The sequence below is a fragment of the Delphinus delphis genome, chromosome 3 (assembly GCF_949987515.2).
Source record: "Delphinus delphis chromosome 3, mDelDel1.2, whole genome shotgun sequence".
NCBI classification, from domain to species: Eukaryota; Metazoa; Chordata; class Mammalia; order Artiodactyla; family Delphinidae; genus Delphinus; species Delphinus delphis.
Window position 1 is genome coordinate 143,496,032 of NC_082685.1, and position 15,613 is coordinate 143,511,644.

General features: G+C 40.1%; 1 protein-coding gene across 2 annotated transcripts in view; it reads right to left on the reverse strand.

Annotated features, from left to right (window-relative positions):
• The window catches only part of SKP2 (S-phase kinase associated protein 2), a 57,768-nt gene that overhangs the window by 24,432 nt on the left and 17,723 nt on the right, over nucleotides 1-15,613 (reverse strand). Inside the window, exons 7-10 of one of the 2 annotated variants that reach the window (XM_060009591.1) lie at nucleotides 15,184-15,314; nucleotides 9,034-9,085; nucleotides 8,754-8,861; nucleotides 1,124-2,977 (exon numbers count right to left, since the gene is read on the reverse strand). In XM_060009591.1, the coding sequence (XP_059865574.1) occupies nucleotides 2,764-2,977; nucleotides 8,754-8,861; nucleotides 9,034-9,085; nucleotides 15,184-15,314 (505 nt within the window). In that variant the 3' untranslated portion in view covers nucleotides 1,124-2,763. Of the gene's footprint in view, nucleotides 1-1,123; nucleotides 2,978-8,753; nucleotides 8,862-9,033; nucleotides 9,086-15,183; nucleotides 15,315-15,613 lie in introns of those variants that run through there. The other variant, XM_060009592.1, reaches the window with a different exon arrangement.

Genomic DNA, 15,613 nt, shown 5'->3' on the forward strand with positions numbered 1-15,613 from the left:
CCCTGGTGGCGCAGTGGTTGAGAGTCCGCCTGCCAATGCAGGGGATGCGGGTTCATGCCCCAGTCTGGGAAGATCCCATATGCCGCGGAGCAGCTGGGCCCGTGAGCCATGGCCGCTAAGCCTGCGCATCCGGAGCCTGTGCTCCGCAACGGGAGAGGCCACAGCAGTGAGAGGCCCGCGTACCGCAAAAAATAAAAATAAAAAGAAACAGTACTGATAATATCAAAAAAGAAGCAAAACTGGGTAATAATTAGGAAGAATCACCCTTCTACCATTTGAATGGACGAATTCAAAAGGAATTAATTCCTAGAAGATCTCTGGGTATAGGGGGAACTATTCAAATAGTTTCCTAATGAGAGTAAAATACACAGTATAAGCTGATCAAGTCTGTATTTAAAAAGTGCTACTACCTTTTATTGATAGTACTTATATTTATCACTTAAATCTCAAATGTTTTATAAACATGTTAATACTTTGAGAGGCACTTTAACCATAACAAGCCTGTATATTCAGCCCCTTGTCAAAGAATTATAAACATTTTAATTTGACAACACATGAAGTAGATGGGGCAGAAAGGGACCATGTTAAGGCTTATTTTTTCATTTTTTTTAAAAAACAGAACTTTTTTGGTTTTCTTTTTAGTTTTTTGGCTGTGTTGGGTCTTCTTTGCTGTGCGCGGGCTTTCTCTAGTTGTGGCGAGCGGGGGCTACTCTTCGTTGCGGTGTGTGGGCTTCTCGTCGCAGTGGCTTCTCCTGTTGCGGAGCATGGGCTCTAGGTGCGCGGGCTCAGTAATTGCGGCTCGCGGGCTCTAGAGCACAGGCTCAGTAGTTGTGGCACACGGGCTTAGTTGCTCCGTGGCACGTGGGATCTTCCCGGACCAGGACTCGAACCTGTGTACCCTGCATTGGCAGGCAGATTCTTAACCACTGTGCCACCAGGGAAACCCTACGGCTTGTTTTAAAGTGCCTTATTCAGAGGGCTGAGACAAATCCCACACCATACCAAATGTTCATTTTAACCAGTGTACTTAAGAAAGAGAAAGAAAAAAGGAAAACAACTTAGCTGAAGTATTCATTTTTATAAAAATGTGTTTTATTTTAAAACAAGTCTATAAAAGTAGAAATCCCATACAAAAATACAGATTACTCTGACATGTTAGCAAAGTAGCTTACGGCTGGACTTAAGTTTGGAAGTACTGTATGTTTGAGGGCATCCGGAAATCAGAGGCCAACCGGATCCTACCTCCAGCCCTTGTCACTAATCTGTAAACAATAATTTCAAGTAGTATTTAGCACTTTTTAACTACTATGGAATTGAAACCTAATCATTTCCCGTATAACACTACTTTAAAATGTTCTTCCTTAGGTCTGAGCAGATAAGGGCACTTCATACCATTGTTTCTAACATTTGAAAAATCCGATTTAGAAAAAGCAATGTTAATAGAAATGATGAGTTTGGGCTTTTTGTTCCATTTTGAACATACGGGGAGATCATCGATTTAAATAAGAAATTAGTGTTTTTTAGAGTAGAATTTAATCCTTTTGCTTCCACGTATCATTAAAAAAAATCACTGATGCCATCAAAAGTTTCAACACCTGAGCCTTAACTTTTATGCAGGTGCCAGCTGTGCTAACTGCTCTGAAACTGCGTGGAACATACACGTGATTCTGCTGTGTATTTCTGATTGAAAGGAACATGCGGTTCTTCTTAGGGAACTCTAGGTCCAGTAACCTTATGAAATGGGTTGTTTCAATCATTGTGGAAGGCCATTTAAAAAAAAAAAGGATAATTTAAAATACTTGATTCCAGAGTAATATAAAAATAACTTCAAGAACCTCAGTGATAAAGGAAAACAACAGGTAACCTCAGTTCAGCATTCCAACCATTTTAAGAATTAGAGACTGACTGGTTCCTACCACCTTTCTAAAACAAAGCAAGTCACTTTAAAAGCTAAAGAACCTATGTTAACATAATTTGATCATAAAGTCAGAAGTCCACAATTAAATTTCCTCAGCTAATTTAGAATGCTGGGAACACAGTACATAAAGGAGACTTCATTAATGTGCATTAGAGGATCCCCCAGGTTAACCTGTCATAGAAAATTGCCTCTTGAACCTGTAAATTCTAACCAATTCTATACCTCTGGTTGGCCGGTTGTTTTTTTATTTAGGTTTTAAGGTGAATGACCCGGGGCTATTTGTTTCCATATACCTAATTGCAAATCTAAAGGCAAAGTTGAAATGTGTATTTTTCTTTCTATCCTCAGCAGACTGCCGCAAATCTATGATTCTCATTCTGCTCAGCTTACAATACAAATAGCTTATTATTTTTTGCAACCTACGTCTTATAAAGCAGTACTGAGAAATTAAATAGAAGAAAGTTCAGTTGCCATATAGGCTATGAAAATGATTTGCTGGTGGTGATTTTTAAGCTTGATTCTAAATAGATTTAATAAGAAGGGCACTTGGAAGAGGTGGCTCAAATTTTGCTCTTTAAGGTATCTTGAAATTATAGGCTCACTCTCCTAAAATTTCAAAAGGCATACAGCTTAGGCTCTTAAGGATATAGCAGTGATAAAAGCTTTCCTAGTCATTTTTCAAAAGCAACACTTCATAGTTTTCTCTCCAACGGTTCTCTAATATACTTGTAGAAGGAAGGCAAGAGAAAACCAAGAATAAAAATAGCTGAGCTCTCCACAATTGGGCTTCCTGCCTACTTTCCCTGTTCAAAGAAAAGAGGAGACACCATCCTGCAATAGATACTTCATAGACAACTGGGCTTCTGCAGTGTCAGTCGGCATCTGATGCCCCATATCTCCTGGTTCTTTTTGTTGCCAGTGGTTGGCCTAGCGATGGTGGTGAAAGGGGAACAATTAATTTGTAGATGAGGAAGGGCTTCCTTTAATAGTTGAAGGGTACTGTCTGGCACGATTCCAAAGACTTGTAGTGTTTTTAGTGTGGGAATTTCTCCGAGTTCACTGGAAAGGAAGAGAGAGACTTTCAGAGTAGCAGTATCTATGGTAACTGTTCCCCTAGAGTAACATGACCCACTTTTTACAATTTGTATTATATTTTATAAAATGCAAACTAAAGACATAATTTGCAATCAGTGATTTGAGAAAATTGTAAAGGTAAATCAAACCACAAAGCACAGTCCATAGCTTGGGCAACACAGCGTAAGGAAACACACAAGTGCATTTTGTTGAATATCTAATAACTGGAAAACTCCAAGGTTTATTTAAAGTCCAACCATATTTTCTTCCTTTCTCCATTCTTGGTTTAGACTAAAAAGTGTCACTGTGTTGTGAGGAGAAGCCAGCAAGCTAGTGGTGGTAAAAGTAAATGTTTTACTGTGGCATCAGATGGAGTCACCAAAGGCTACATGCAACTTAAGGATATGGACTTGACCTTTATTTGAACTAGGCTCGCCCTCTCAAAAGGAGATGTGAGCAGAGTCGATAACTTCTAAACAATGGTTAATACTCAACAAGTCCATTACATGTGATGAAACCTAACAGTGACTTCACGACGATATTTTAAGGTTATGTGTTGGGTGCAGACAGAGACAATAGACATCTTACTTCTCTACATATTACCATTTTTTTTTTCTGTCACATGTATCGCAGTCCTCTTCCTAGGTATTTCACATTAAGTGAAACACACCTCTGTCAAGAGTGAAATTCTGTTCCACAAAAAAGGGAGCCTGTTTTCCCAAAGTAAATACTCTTTGGTAATGATTCTTTTTTTTTAACCCAGGTCTGTGTGCTTAGAAATTCATCTCTCTGATCTGTATGTGCTCCAGGTTGGGACACACAGTACAAAGTCTCAGGAAAGGGAATATTTAGTTTGGAGTTTCAACAAAATCCCACTGCAGATCGATGAGCACATCAATAACCTAGAATTAGAAGCATTCTTTATATTTTCATATTGCCAATAATTACTTAAAAAAATAAACCTTCCTGATAATAATTGTCACCTTGCCTCCAATCTTTCTTCCTTTCAGCTTAGTGTATATACCAATGACCAAGGCATCTTCGTAAAGCCTAGCTCAGACTATGTCCTTCCCATGCTCAAAAATCTTTGATACCTCCCTCATGTTTTTTTTTTTTTTTTTTTTGGTACGTGGGCCTCTCACTGTTGTGGCCTCTCCCGTTGCGGAGCACAGGCTCCGGACACGCAGGCTCAGCGGCCATGGCTCACGGGCCCAGCTGCTCTGCGGCATGTGGGATCTTCCCGGACCGGGGCACGAACCTGTGTCCCCTGCATCGGCAGGCAGACTCTCAACCACTGCGCCACCAGGGAAGCCCCAGCTCCCTCATGTTTACAGAACTCCAAACACTCTGTTGGCCTTAGGCCCTTCATTACTAAACCTGCTCTCCCACTCTTCCCACTCCCCCTCTAAACGTATTTATTCTACATTCAAGAAAGTGTTTTAAACTCCATAGGTGTTTACATACATTAGCTGAAAACATGAGGAAGGGTAATTTAGAAAATACTATCCAAGTAAAATAAATATGCTTGGTGTTCCTAAGGGGGCGCTAAGATCCAGAGGTCACAACAGACTGAAAAGAAAGTCAGCAAGAACAAACTGTTGTTGTTTGTAAAGTAAGCTAATCTCTGGAACAGAAACAGGAGTGCATGGGTGGCACAGTGGTGGCACAGTAGTTAGGAATCCGCCTGCCAAGGCAGGGGATGCAGGTTCAAGCCCTGGTCAGGGAAGATCCCACATGCCGCAGAGCAAGTAAGCCGGTGCACCACAACTACTGAGCCTGTGCTCTAGAGCCCATAAGCCACAACTCCTGAGCCCGTGAGCCACAACTACTGAGGTCTGTGCGCCTAGAGCCCGTGCTCTGCAACAAGAGAAGCCACCGCAATGAGAAGCCCGTGCACCACAACGAAGAGTAGCCCCCGCTTGCCGCAACTAGAGAAAACCCACGTGCAGCAATGAAGACCCAATGCAGCCAAAAATAAAATAAATAAACTTATTTTGAAAAAAAAGAAACAAAAGAAACAGGAGTGTAAAGAAAGGTCAGTATACATAGGTGTTTATACTTATTATCACTGAAGATGATAGCAATCCTGTCCCAAACTTAAATCTCTCTTATGTGAAATCTGAGTATGAGAACTTTGTCATAGTCATGAGAATTCGGTTTCTGCGATCTCCAGATTAGCCAAATTGTAAGACATTCTGCAGTGGATAGTATTTAAAAGAAGAAACTACAGGTGGGAGTGACGAGGAATGGCAGATGATAGAAGAGGAAGTGTTCTTGCAACAGCACTTCAAAAGAGCTTAGTGAGGAAGGAAATTACACCAGACACTTAGAAGACACTCAGGTGTTTCCATGTGAGTAAGAAGTGAGCGGTGTAAGATGGGATGGTGGACGAATGATCATTCCCAAGTCGAAAAACCAGAAAGTCTCTAAAATTTTAAGGAGAACAAAAAAACGAAAAACAACACCAACAACAAGCCTCTTGTATGTGTATCACCTACAACACAGCAGAACACATATGCAAGCATCTCTTTGAAACTACAAGAGACTAAAAAGCCAACGAAGGGAGAGTAAATAGGTATGAATAGTTTAAGAGCCATGATTTCTAACTTAAGCAGTATAAAATGACACTGATGTCTTAAAGTGTCTTTAGTTAGTAAACAAAAGGTATTTATAAACCTTTCACAGGTTCACTGCTTACCTCATCTACATAATCCCATTTTCCTTACAAAATCTGAAATTCCTCAACTACAAATTATCCTACAGGAGTTATTATTTAGTCTCTCCTAATCTCAGATCACTTTACTATCTCCAGCTTAGATTTCTTACTTGAATGAGAAATACAGAATAATTAGAAGGACTTTTGGATATAAGGAAATCAGATCAATTAAGGAGTAAGGGAATAAATACAATGAGGGTATATGTCCTGCAGACAAAAAAACCTACATTTTCCCAAGTATTTTAAAGCGTTATCATTACAGAAGAAACACATTCAAATTTTATTTTCCCACTTCTGAGATAAGAAATGAAAATTCTTTAGCACAAATGACTTTCTGGAAATTATTGTTGAGGATCCTAGAATTCTTACTATGCATTTCACGGACATCAGCCGCCAGAATGACTGAAATTGGAGGGCAAGACATTTTACCTGGAGAAACTTTTAAGGATAGGGTACTAGCAAACTCATCTTAATGGATTCACAAGGTAAACCAGTACACTAGAAACATACTCTTTTACCTTAAAGTTCAAGGACAGCATCTTTCTTCTGTCTGTTCTCACTCTATTCTGGTGGTCTGGCTTGTCACTAAACTCCTGATGCCCCTGTTTCCCTTATTTCGAGACAATATCTAGACAAATCAGTTACAACAATGCTGTGAGGGTTCACACCTAGGTCTGTGGCTTCAGGCCCACGCTCTGAACCATCAATTCACACTGCTGCAGATATTACTATGAAAGTATTATCATCCCACTGGATAAAAATATGTGAAGGCTCACAGCCTCCCCCTAGCCTCTGCTCAAGAGAAAGCATTTGGGGATTCTCTGCTTAGCTTCTTTCTCTCTGGAGAGAAAGAACAAAAGTAAGACACGTGGATAGATTCTCTTCAGAAAAGCAACCAAAAAAGAATGATCACTGCACTCCAGGACGCTGCACAGGCAATGAAGCTGAAGCCTAGATGGCAAGGACAGGAAAGCATGGTTGACAGAGATGCCTTTTTGGGTGGACACTGCAGGCTCCTAGGAGTTCTGGATGCTAGAAAATTCAAGTGGCAGGAGATTTTAATAAGAGTTCCATGCATATGAATTGAGACCCCAACATCTGAGAGCCCTGAAACTAAATACTAGCATTCCTTTTAGGCAGTGCTTTCCCAAATGAGATACCCGCTCAGACCCTGAGCCCCAAGATTAATTACAGTGATTTATTAAAAAATGTAATTACCAGATTCCCTAATTCTACTAGTTAACTCTATGTAGCTGAAGTATCTGATTTATTCATTAATTCCTTTTTTTAAAAAAATTATTTTTTAAAAATTGAAGTATAGTTGATTTACAATGTTATATTGGTATAGAGCAAAGTGACTTAGTTATATATATGTATACATATATTCTTTTTCAGATTCTTTTCCATTATAGGTTATTACAAGATCTTGAATATAGTTCCCTGTGCTATATTCCAAGATACTGAATATAGGTCCTTGCTGTTTATCTATTTTATATATAGTGGTGTGTATCTGTTAATCCCAAACTCCTAATTTATCTCTCCCCACTGCTGCCCTTTCCCCTTTGATAACCATAAATTTGTTTTCAATGTCTGTGAGTCTATTTCTGTTCTATAGATAAGTTCACTTGTATCTTTTTAGATTCCCCATATAAGTGATATCACATGATATTTTCCTTTTTCTGTCTGATTTACTTTACTTAGTATGATAATCTTTAGGTCTATCCATGTTGCTGCAAATGGCATTATTTCATTTATTTTTACGGCTGAGTAATATTCCATTGTATATACATGGTGTATATATATATATATATATATATATATATATCTCACATCTTCTTTATCCATTCATCTGTTGATGGACATTTAAGTTGCTTCCATGTCTTGGCTACTGTAAACAGTGCTGCTATATTCATCAATTCTTGAAACTAACTTACAAGATGCAAACCAGTAATTTGAGGACTACATAAATTCTGTGCTCCAATTCACCACTTTTCTTTGGTAGGAACCAGAAGCTTGATCACCTTCATATGGATGGTGAGTTTCAATGAGGTCAGCAGCCTAATTCAGGGCATACTGGTTGGAATGTGAAAGAAGGGCACCAGGCCAAATCCAAGATACTGACTTCTTGAGGTTTTTAATAAAACTGCTATACAGTTATATTTGAACCAAGGAAGAATTTTCCAGCCCTTTGAAATATAGGAAAACTTCTTAAAACTACAGAGATGATGTTATTTCCAGGATGACTTGGATATAGCACTTCTTAAAAGGAAGATGGACCCAATTCTGTTTTTGTTGGCACTGCCTTGATTTTGTGGAAGTTGCTGAGCAGGTACAAAATTAATCCCTGTAACAGCTACCAGATTAGATACAGACTACTTTGCACGTGTCCAGGAGACCTGGAATGCAGACCCAGCTCAGCCAGTAACTCACTATTCAGCTTTGGGTAAGTTACTTTACTCTTCTGGATCTCAATCTCCCCCCTTTTCAAAGAGAGCATCAATCACTCTTACAATACTTACTACTTAAATTGTTTATTTTTTCCATTCCTTGACCATCCAGGACAGATGCCACTAGATTACAGAATTTTTCCTCTAAGCTCAGATGAAGGTTTTTGGAATCAACTCTAGTAGACTTGAAAAGTTTCGGAAACACACACACACGCGCGCGCACGCACGCACACACGCACACACACTGGGTCTGCCTACCCCGTCATATAATCTGAGCTTCCTGGGAGTAAAGGCTATCTTCTCCCGCTTTTGTAAGTTCTCCACAAGTAGTAGTACAGTATTCTAATATTTAAACTCGCTCATGGCTAAATAAATGTTTAGTAAACTACCTCAATCCACTCAACTTTACTAGACATTTTAAGCAAAAAATTTTGCCTTGGTTTTTCTATTTTGCTAGTCTTTCCTAATCAGTGTGTGGTACACTAATTTGATGTTTAAGTAAGTTTTAAACATCTGCTGTTAATAATGGATTTTACCACCAAGGGACATCTCTTTTGGTCCCTGCCCTCTGCTTGCTTTAGAAAACAAAACTACTTACAGTAAAGTTTCAGGTATTATGTCATAGCACCGACTGAGTGATAGGTGTTGGAGGTAGTTGAGCTGGAAAAATTCCGGAAAGCAGTCACTTTTCAGCATGACACTATCGCTGTAACAGAAGGAAAAATTCAAAATCTAGCCATCAATACCAGATGGAGAAGACAGGAATAGTCTTATCGCTTAGTTCCTTCAAGTCAACATATTAAGATCCTTTCTTCATTCAGTGAGGAATCATGAATTTTCATTTTTAAAAAAATTTTTTGTCTTCAATAAAAACATACCTTAAGTCTAGGTGGACAAGACTGGGACATCTTCCAACTAAGGTAGAGACATCTAGAAAAAAAATGATGGTCACTATCAAATGAGGAATCAGACAAGGATCCCTGCTGTCAATACTTCATTTCACATTGTGCTGGAAATTCAGAATGGTGCAATTAGAGTCACTCACTATTAGAGACAAAAAACAAAATTATCATCTTGGCATATAAGACTTTCTACCTGGAAAATCCAAGAGAATCATCGGAAAAACTACTGGAAATACACAGTAAGAGAACTAACTGTGTAAAATGACTGGAAAACAAACTCCTTAGCTTGTCTATGTGCCCGCAATAGCTGGCTGGAAATAGGGAAAAACAAGTCCTATTCACAATAGCAAGAAGCAAAACCAAACAGCACAATATATATAAACAAACAACATATCATAACGGTACCACTCAAAATCAGTGGGGGAGATCATGGATTATTAAAAAATAATATGGCTACCACAACTGGAAAAAATTTACTTCTCCAGCTCAAATAAAATATCCAAATAAATTCTACATGTTAAAAACTTCCAAATGCAAAAATGAATAATTATTCATTGCATCTTGGGATAGGTAAGGAGCTTCTAAACATAAAGGGAACACTGATAATTTACTACATAAATTTTTTTTTAATTTTTATTTATTTTGGTTGTGCTGGGTCTTCATTGAGGCATGTGGGCTCCTCTAGTTGCGGCGTGCAGGCTCTACAGCACGCAGGCTCAGTAGTTGCAGCGCGTGGGCTTAGCTGCAGCGTGTGGGATCTTGGTTCCCTGACCAGGGATTGAACCTGGCCCCCTGCATTGGAAGCGCAGAGTCTTAACCACTGGACCACGAGGGAAGTCCCCTGTTACATACATTTTTAAAAACTCTACCATGTTAAAGCAAAACAGAACACAAGCAGAATTGAAGAGGTATCAGAAAACTGAGAATAAATGTTTCCAACAGAGTTAGTGGTCTTATTATATAAAGAGTATTAAAAAAAAAAGGAACATAAACAGATACTTTCCAAAATATAGACAAAATAAAAATGGAGCAAGAAATGCAAAATAAAATTATTGCTTTTCTGCCATCAAATGAAAAACAAATCCTATTATAATGCCCAGAATTGATGAACTATCATAAAGCAGGTCCCCCCATATACTAAAAGTGGATATTTAATTTTATGCAGCCTTTCAGAAGACCTGATTTTTTTTTTGAGTGAACTGATCTTTTTAAAAAAAAAAGTGTTCAGGGTATTACACATTTAGCTCTTTGGCTCAGTAATTCCACTTTTAGAAAAATAATTAGAGATAGGCATTAAGATATTCATTGTAGTGACAGTTACAAAAGTCCCTCCCCTGATTACTTTAATAGGTTAACCTTCATCCAATCTATGGAGCACAATGCTAATAGCAGCTATTAAAAAGCTTTTTAGTAACATTTTGTGACATGAAAAAATACTCAGGATATGTTGTATAGTGAAAACAAAACAAAATATATAAAATGCATTATAATCTCAATTTAGTTAAAACACACAAACTCATATTTACACACAAACACACACAGAAAGAAAGGGGGTTGGGGGTTGGAAGGCTGGAAGAAAATAATCCAAATGTTAACTACAGTCACCAATGATGGTAGGATCAGAGATAACTTTTCAGAATTTGGAAGAAAGTCACATGCAGTACTTTGTAATCAGAAAATGAATCAGTGTTATTTACTTTGAAAAATAGACAAATTTTACTGATGTTTGAGGTTTTTTTTTTTTTTTCCCTTCTCACAGCTACATCTTCAGTCCCATCCCCTCCCCTGAATCCTAGACTTGCATTTTCAACACAGCCAACACGCCCACTGGGCTATGTGATAAGCATCTCAAATTTATGCCTAAAACCAAACGCTTGATTTCTCCTCTCAATCTGCTCCTTCCCTAAAGTCTTCCCCATCTTAGTAAGTGGGAACTTCACCAATCCAGTTGCTGTAGCCAAAACCCTGGGAGTCGTACTTGACTGTTTCCTCATATCCCACATCCAATCTGTTACCAAATCCTGTTAGGTCGGCTTTCAAACTGTGTCTGAAATCGGATCACTTCTTACTTCCTCAAATGTTACCACCCTAGTCTCCAGCAGCCTTTTCCCAGCACAGCACCAGAAGGAGACTTCAAAGGTGAGTCAGATCATTTCACTCCTGCTCAAAACACTCCAATGGCTTCCCATCTTACTCAGGAAAAACAATGGAAACAGAGCTTTTGCCCTGGCTTAGAGAGCATGCCCCAGCTATCTCAGCTCCTACCACGGTCCTCCTTGCCTCCCCCCTCACTGGCTCCCAAACCGAGAGGAAAAAACCTCACACATTAATAAAGTTTGTCTATTTTAAAAAATAAATAACATTTATTGATTCATTTTCTGATTACAAAGTAGCATGTGTGACTTTCCTCCAAAGGCACTTGTTGGTCCTTAGTTCTAGAATGTTCTTTGCTTACATATCTACACAGCTCACTCCTTCACTCCTTCAGGTCTGTGCTCAAGTGTCACTTCCTCAGGGAGGCCTTCTCTTTGACCATTCCATCTGAAAAGAGCCCCCTACCCGCCACACTCCACCTAAGCACTGTGCTTTAAATTCTTCCTCCTTGCATTTTCACCTCCTTTTATCACATTTAATTCCTTGTTGATTGTCTGCCTTCCCCACCAGAATGGAAGCTTCACAAGGATGACTTTCTCTGTTCTGTTCAAGGCCACGCCTCCCAAGTCTGAACAGGGCTTTATGCATTATAGGGGCTCAATAAATTGGAATAAATTTGCCTCATTAGTCACTAAAAAATAAAGAAGCGCACAGCACAATTTTAAGTGACCCATCACCTCGCCAGCCAGCCAGCCACCCACAAAATCCACAACCAGATACAATCTTATTTTGCCACCACCTGGGAAAGAACGAAACCTTGGGGGATAAAACTGGTCAGTCTCTGTCTCCAGCCCTTGTTGAAGCCGCGGTCTTCCCTCGGTGGGAAGAGTTAGTAAACAGCAGTCCCCACCAAGATTCCTCTTCACTGTCTCCTTCATTTCACTTGAGTTAGAAGGGATCTTAGAAACCACCTAATCTAACCTGTCATTTTAAAAGAGAGACAATTCTAGCTAGAGAAGTCCAAGTAAATCCAAGACCAAAAGCTAGGTCCTCCAAACCTCATTCAGTGCTCATCTGGGTAGAGAATGAAAACATCAACAGGCGGGCTTCCCTGGTGGCGCAGTGGTTGAGAGTCCGCCTGCCGATGCAGGGGACACGGGTTCGTGCCCCGGTCCGGGAAGATCCCACATGCCGTGGAGCGGCTGGGCCCGTGAGCCATGGCCGCTGAGCCTGCGCGTCCGGAGCCTGTGCTCCGCAACACGAGAGGCCACAACAGTGAGAGGCCCGCGTACCGCAAAAAAAAAAAAAAAAAAAATCAACAGGCAACCGTTACTGATCTCTCATTATGTGCCAAGAATAATTCAACATCCTGTACACGTATTAACCCATTTATTCCTTACTCTAAGAGGCGGGTTCTGTTATCTCCATTTTATTGATGAGAAATGGAGGAACAGAAAGGTTAAGCAACTTGCTCAAGGCTCCCCAGCAAATGGCAGAGTGGGTACTTGACCCCAGGAGGTCTGGCACCAGGCTTGGAGCTAAAATACAAAATCTGTATTACCACCTAAACAATGAAATAGTGTGCGCCACTGCTAAAGACATCCATTTAAAAATCTTTGACTCCCACTGTATAATTAAGGAAACTAACACCTCAACTTCTACTCCGCGTCTGTGTCCTTGCCCTGAATGTGTCTAGCAAGCAGGATTTTACCACCTATTATTCCTGCCAAAACTCAGTAAAAAGGCGATTTGTTCTTTTTCGGAGGAACAAAGAAAAGGGTTTTAAGCCAAACTTGGACACAGTTTACAGCAGTCTGCCTACAGCAGAGGTTCTCGACCTTGCACCCAGAACCTTGGTTCATTACAGAAAAACTCTCAATAAAGAAGTGGGAAATTCAGATATGGGCAGAAATGTACAAAGGGCACTGTCTTCTCTTGGGGATGAAGAGGGAAGAACCAGGGGTGGGATTCACTGTGCAGAGGATGCTCACTGGTGGGAGTTTAAAATCCGTGGAAGGCAACTTGGCAATAACTATCCAAAACTTGAGAACGGAACCTAATCCCTGAGCTGGCAATTCCACTTAGAAATGAACTCAAAGGTTCACTTCTGTCCATACCAAAGTTGTTTATAAAAGGGAAAAACTGGGCTTCCCTGGTGGCGCAGTGGTTGAGAGTCCGCCTGCCGATGCAGGGGACGCAGGTTCGTACCCCGGTCCGGGAAGATCCCACATGCCGCGGAGCGGCTGGGCCCATGAGCCACGGCCGCTGAGCCTGTGCGTCTGGAGCCTGTGCTCCGCAACGGGAGAGGCCACAACACCGACAGGCCTGCGTACCGCAAAAAAAAAAAAGGGAAAAACTGCAAAGATTCTAAACATTCATTACAAGGAGATCAACTGAATAAGTTATGAATGAATCAACATAAATATATTTGATGGAATATCACACAGCCACTGAAAATGACATTTGTGTAGCGACTAAAATGGGGTTACCTGAAATAAAAACATGTTACAAAGAATTCCATACACCATGTCCCATTAAAAAAAACACTTTTTAACAGGAAAAAAGACTGGCAAAATGTTAGCGGGATTATTGATTTGTTTTTGTGTTTTTACATGTTTTGGGTATATTTGAGAATGACTATATAATACTATAACCAGACTGAAAATTGTGTTTAAAGGGAAAAAATGTAGAACAGAACATTTTTCTGTTAGACACATTCTGCAAATGTTTGGTTCAAATCTTTTTAAGTATATTAAAAACTATAATAAATAAAAACACTTATACTCAGATGAGCTGACACCACCATCAAGACACGAGGGTAGCGCTGAGGTATGTGGCTGGCTTAACTAGGCTTTGTGCAACCCACAGCCCAAGATCACGAAGGGAACTGTGAAAATGCTAAGTGAAATAAGCCAGACAGAGAAAGATAACTATTGTATGCTATCACTTATAGGAGGAATCTAAAAAATACAACAAACTAGTGAATATCACAAAAAAGAGGCAGACTCACAGATATAGAGAACAAACTAGCGGTGGCCAGTGGGGAGAAGAAGGGACAAGGGGCAATACAGGGGTAGGGGATGAAGAGGTACAAACTGTTAGGTATAAAATAAGCTACAAGGATATATTGTACAACATGGGGAATATAGCCAATATTTTATAATAACTATAAAAGTAGTATAACCTTTAAAAATTGTGAATCACTCTGTTGTATACCTGTAACTTATATATTATATATCAATTACACTTTAATAAAAAAAAAACCTTGCCATTTGCAAAAACTTATCTTTGCAAATTAAGATTCTGTCAATATTAGACAAATAAGACAAAGCATAACTGAACGTTCAGGCTTATAAAGACTTTGTCACACATTATCCCTGATTTCAAAAGTCTGTGTTTGTCTAAAAAACCTCATTGCCTTCTTAGACTGAATTGAGAAGAGTTAGTTATACATATGAAAGAGGGTTTATAAACAGGGTTTTCAACCTTGGCGCTACTGACATTTAGGACCAGATTCTTTTTGGTGTGTTATTCTGCTGTCCTGTGCCTTGTTCACCAGCATTCCTGGCTTCTACCCACCAGATGCCAGTAACACCACTGCAGCCGTGAGAGTCAAAAATGTCTCCAGACTTCGCCAAATGTCCCCTTGCAGGCAAAATTATCCGCAGTTGAGAACCACAGCTTAATACTGATCAAACGCTGCACCGATCGATTTTTATGTTGGGGTTTTAGCTAACAATTTAGTTAATGAAAAGAACTTCTTCTGCTTAAACATAAATTGCTTTAAAGGATAAAGGTTTCCACTTTCAGATTCTGGATTCCAACCCTGCTACCCACTAGCTGTTGGCATTTACCTGACCCTTCTGATCAGCCAGCTGCTACCTCATCTGAAAAATAGGAATAGGAACACATGCGCTGGATTAAATGAGACAACTTATGGAGGACCACGCCTAGGAGATGCTCGAGAAGTCAAACCTGCTGTTATTGTCGTGGCTGCTGTGGTTAAGGGGCCGGCAGCCCGGCAGGTCTTACCCGATCTCTGCAGATTCTTTCGGTACCCGCTGAGATTCAGCTGGGTGACAGTCTCTGACACGTGTGCGACAGCCACCTGCACATGCTTTTCAGTGAATTCATAGCACCAGGAGAGGTTCAGTTCATCCAATCTGCACACAAGAGGGGTGATAAGGAAAGCATGAAACCGTTACCCAGAATGAGTTCTCGACATAGCACCGCCTAAAGCTGCAAACCAAGAATATACAAAGCCGTCGATTCCTTACCATTTTCTGCACAGAACCCCTGCTCCTCTAAGCAGCTACATTCGCTCACCTGAAACTGCTTTCTCCCACCTTGTTCCAGTGTGTTCCAGAAACTTGCCAGGGGATGTGAGCCAAGGGCCTAGTGAATGCTGCCCCCTTCTGGAAGAGGAGGGAAGCGCTCTCCTCTCCTGCTCAAACCTCATTGC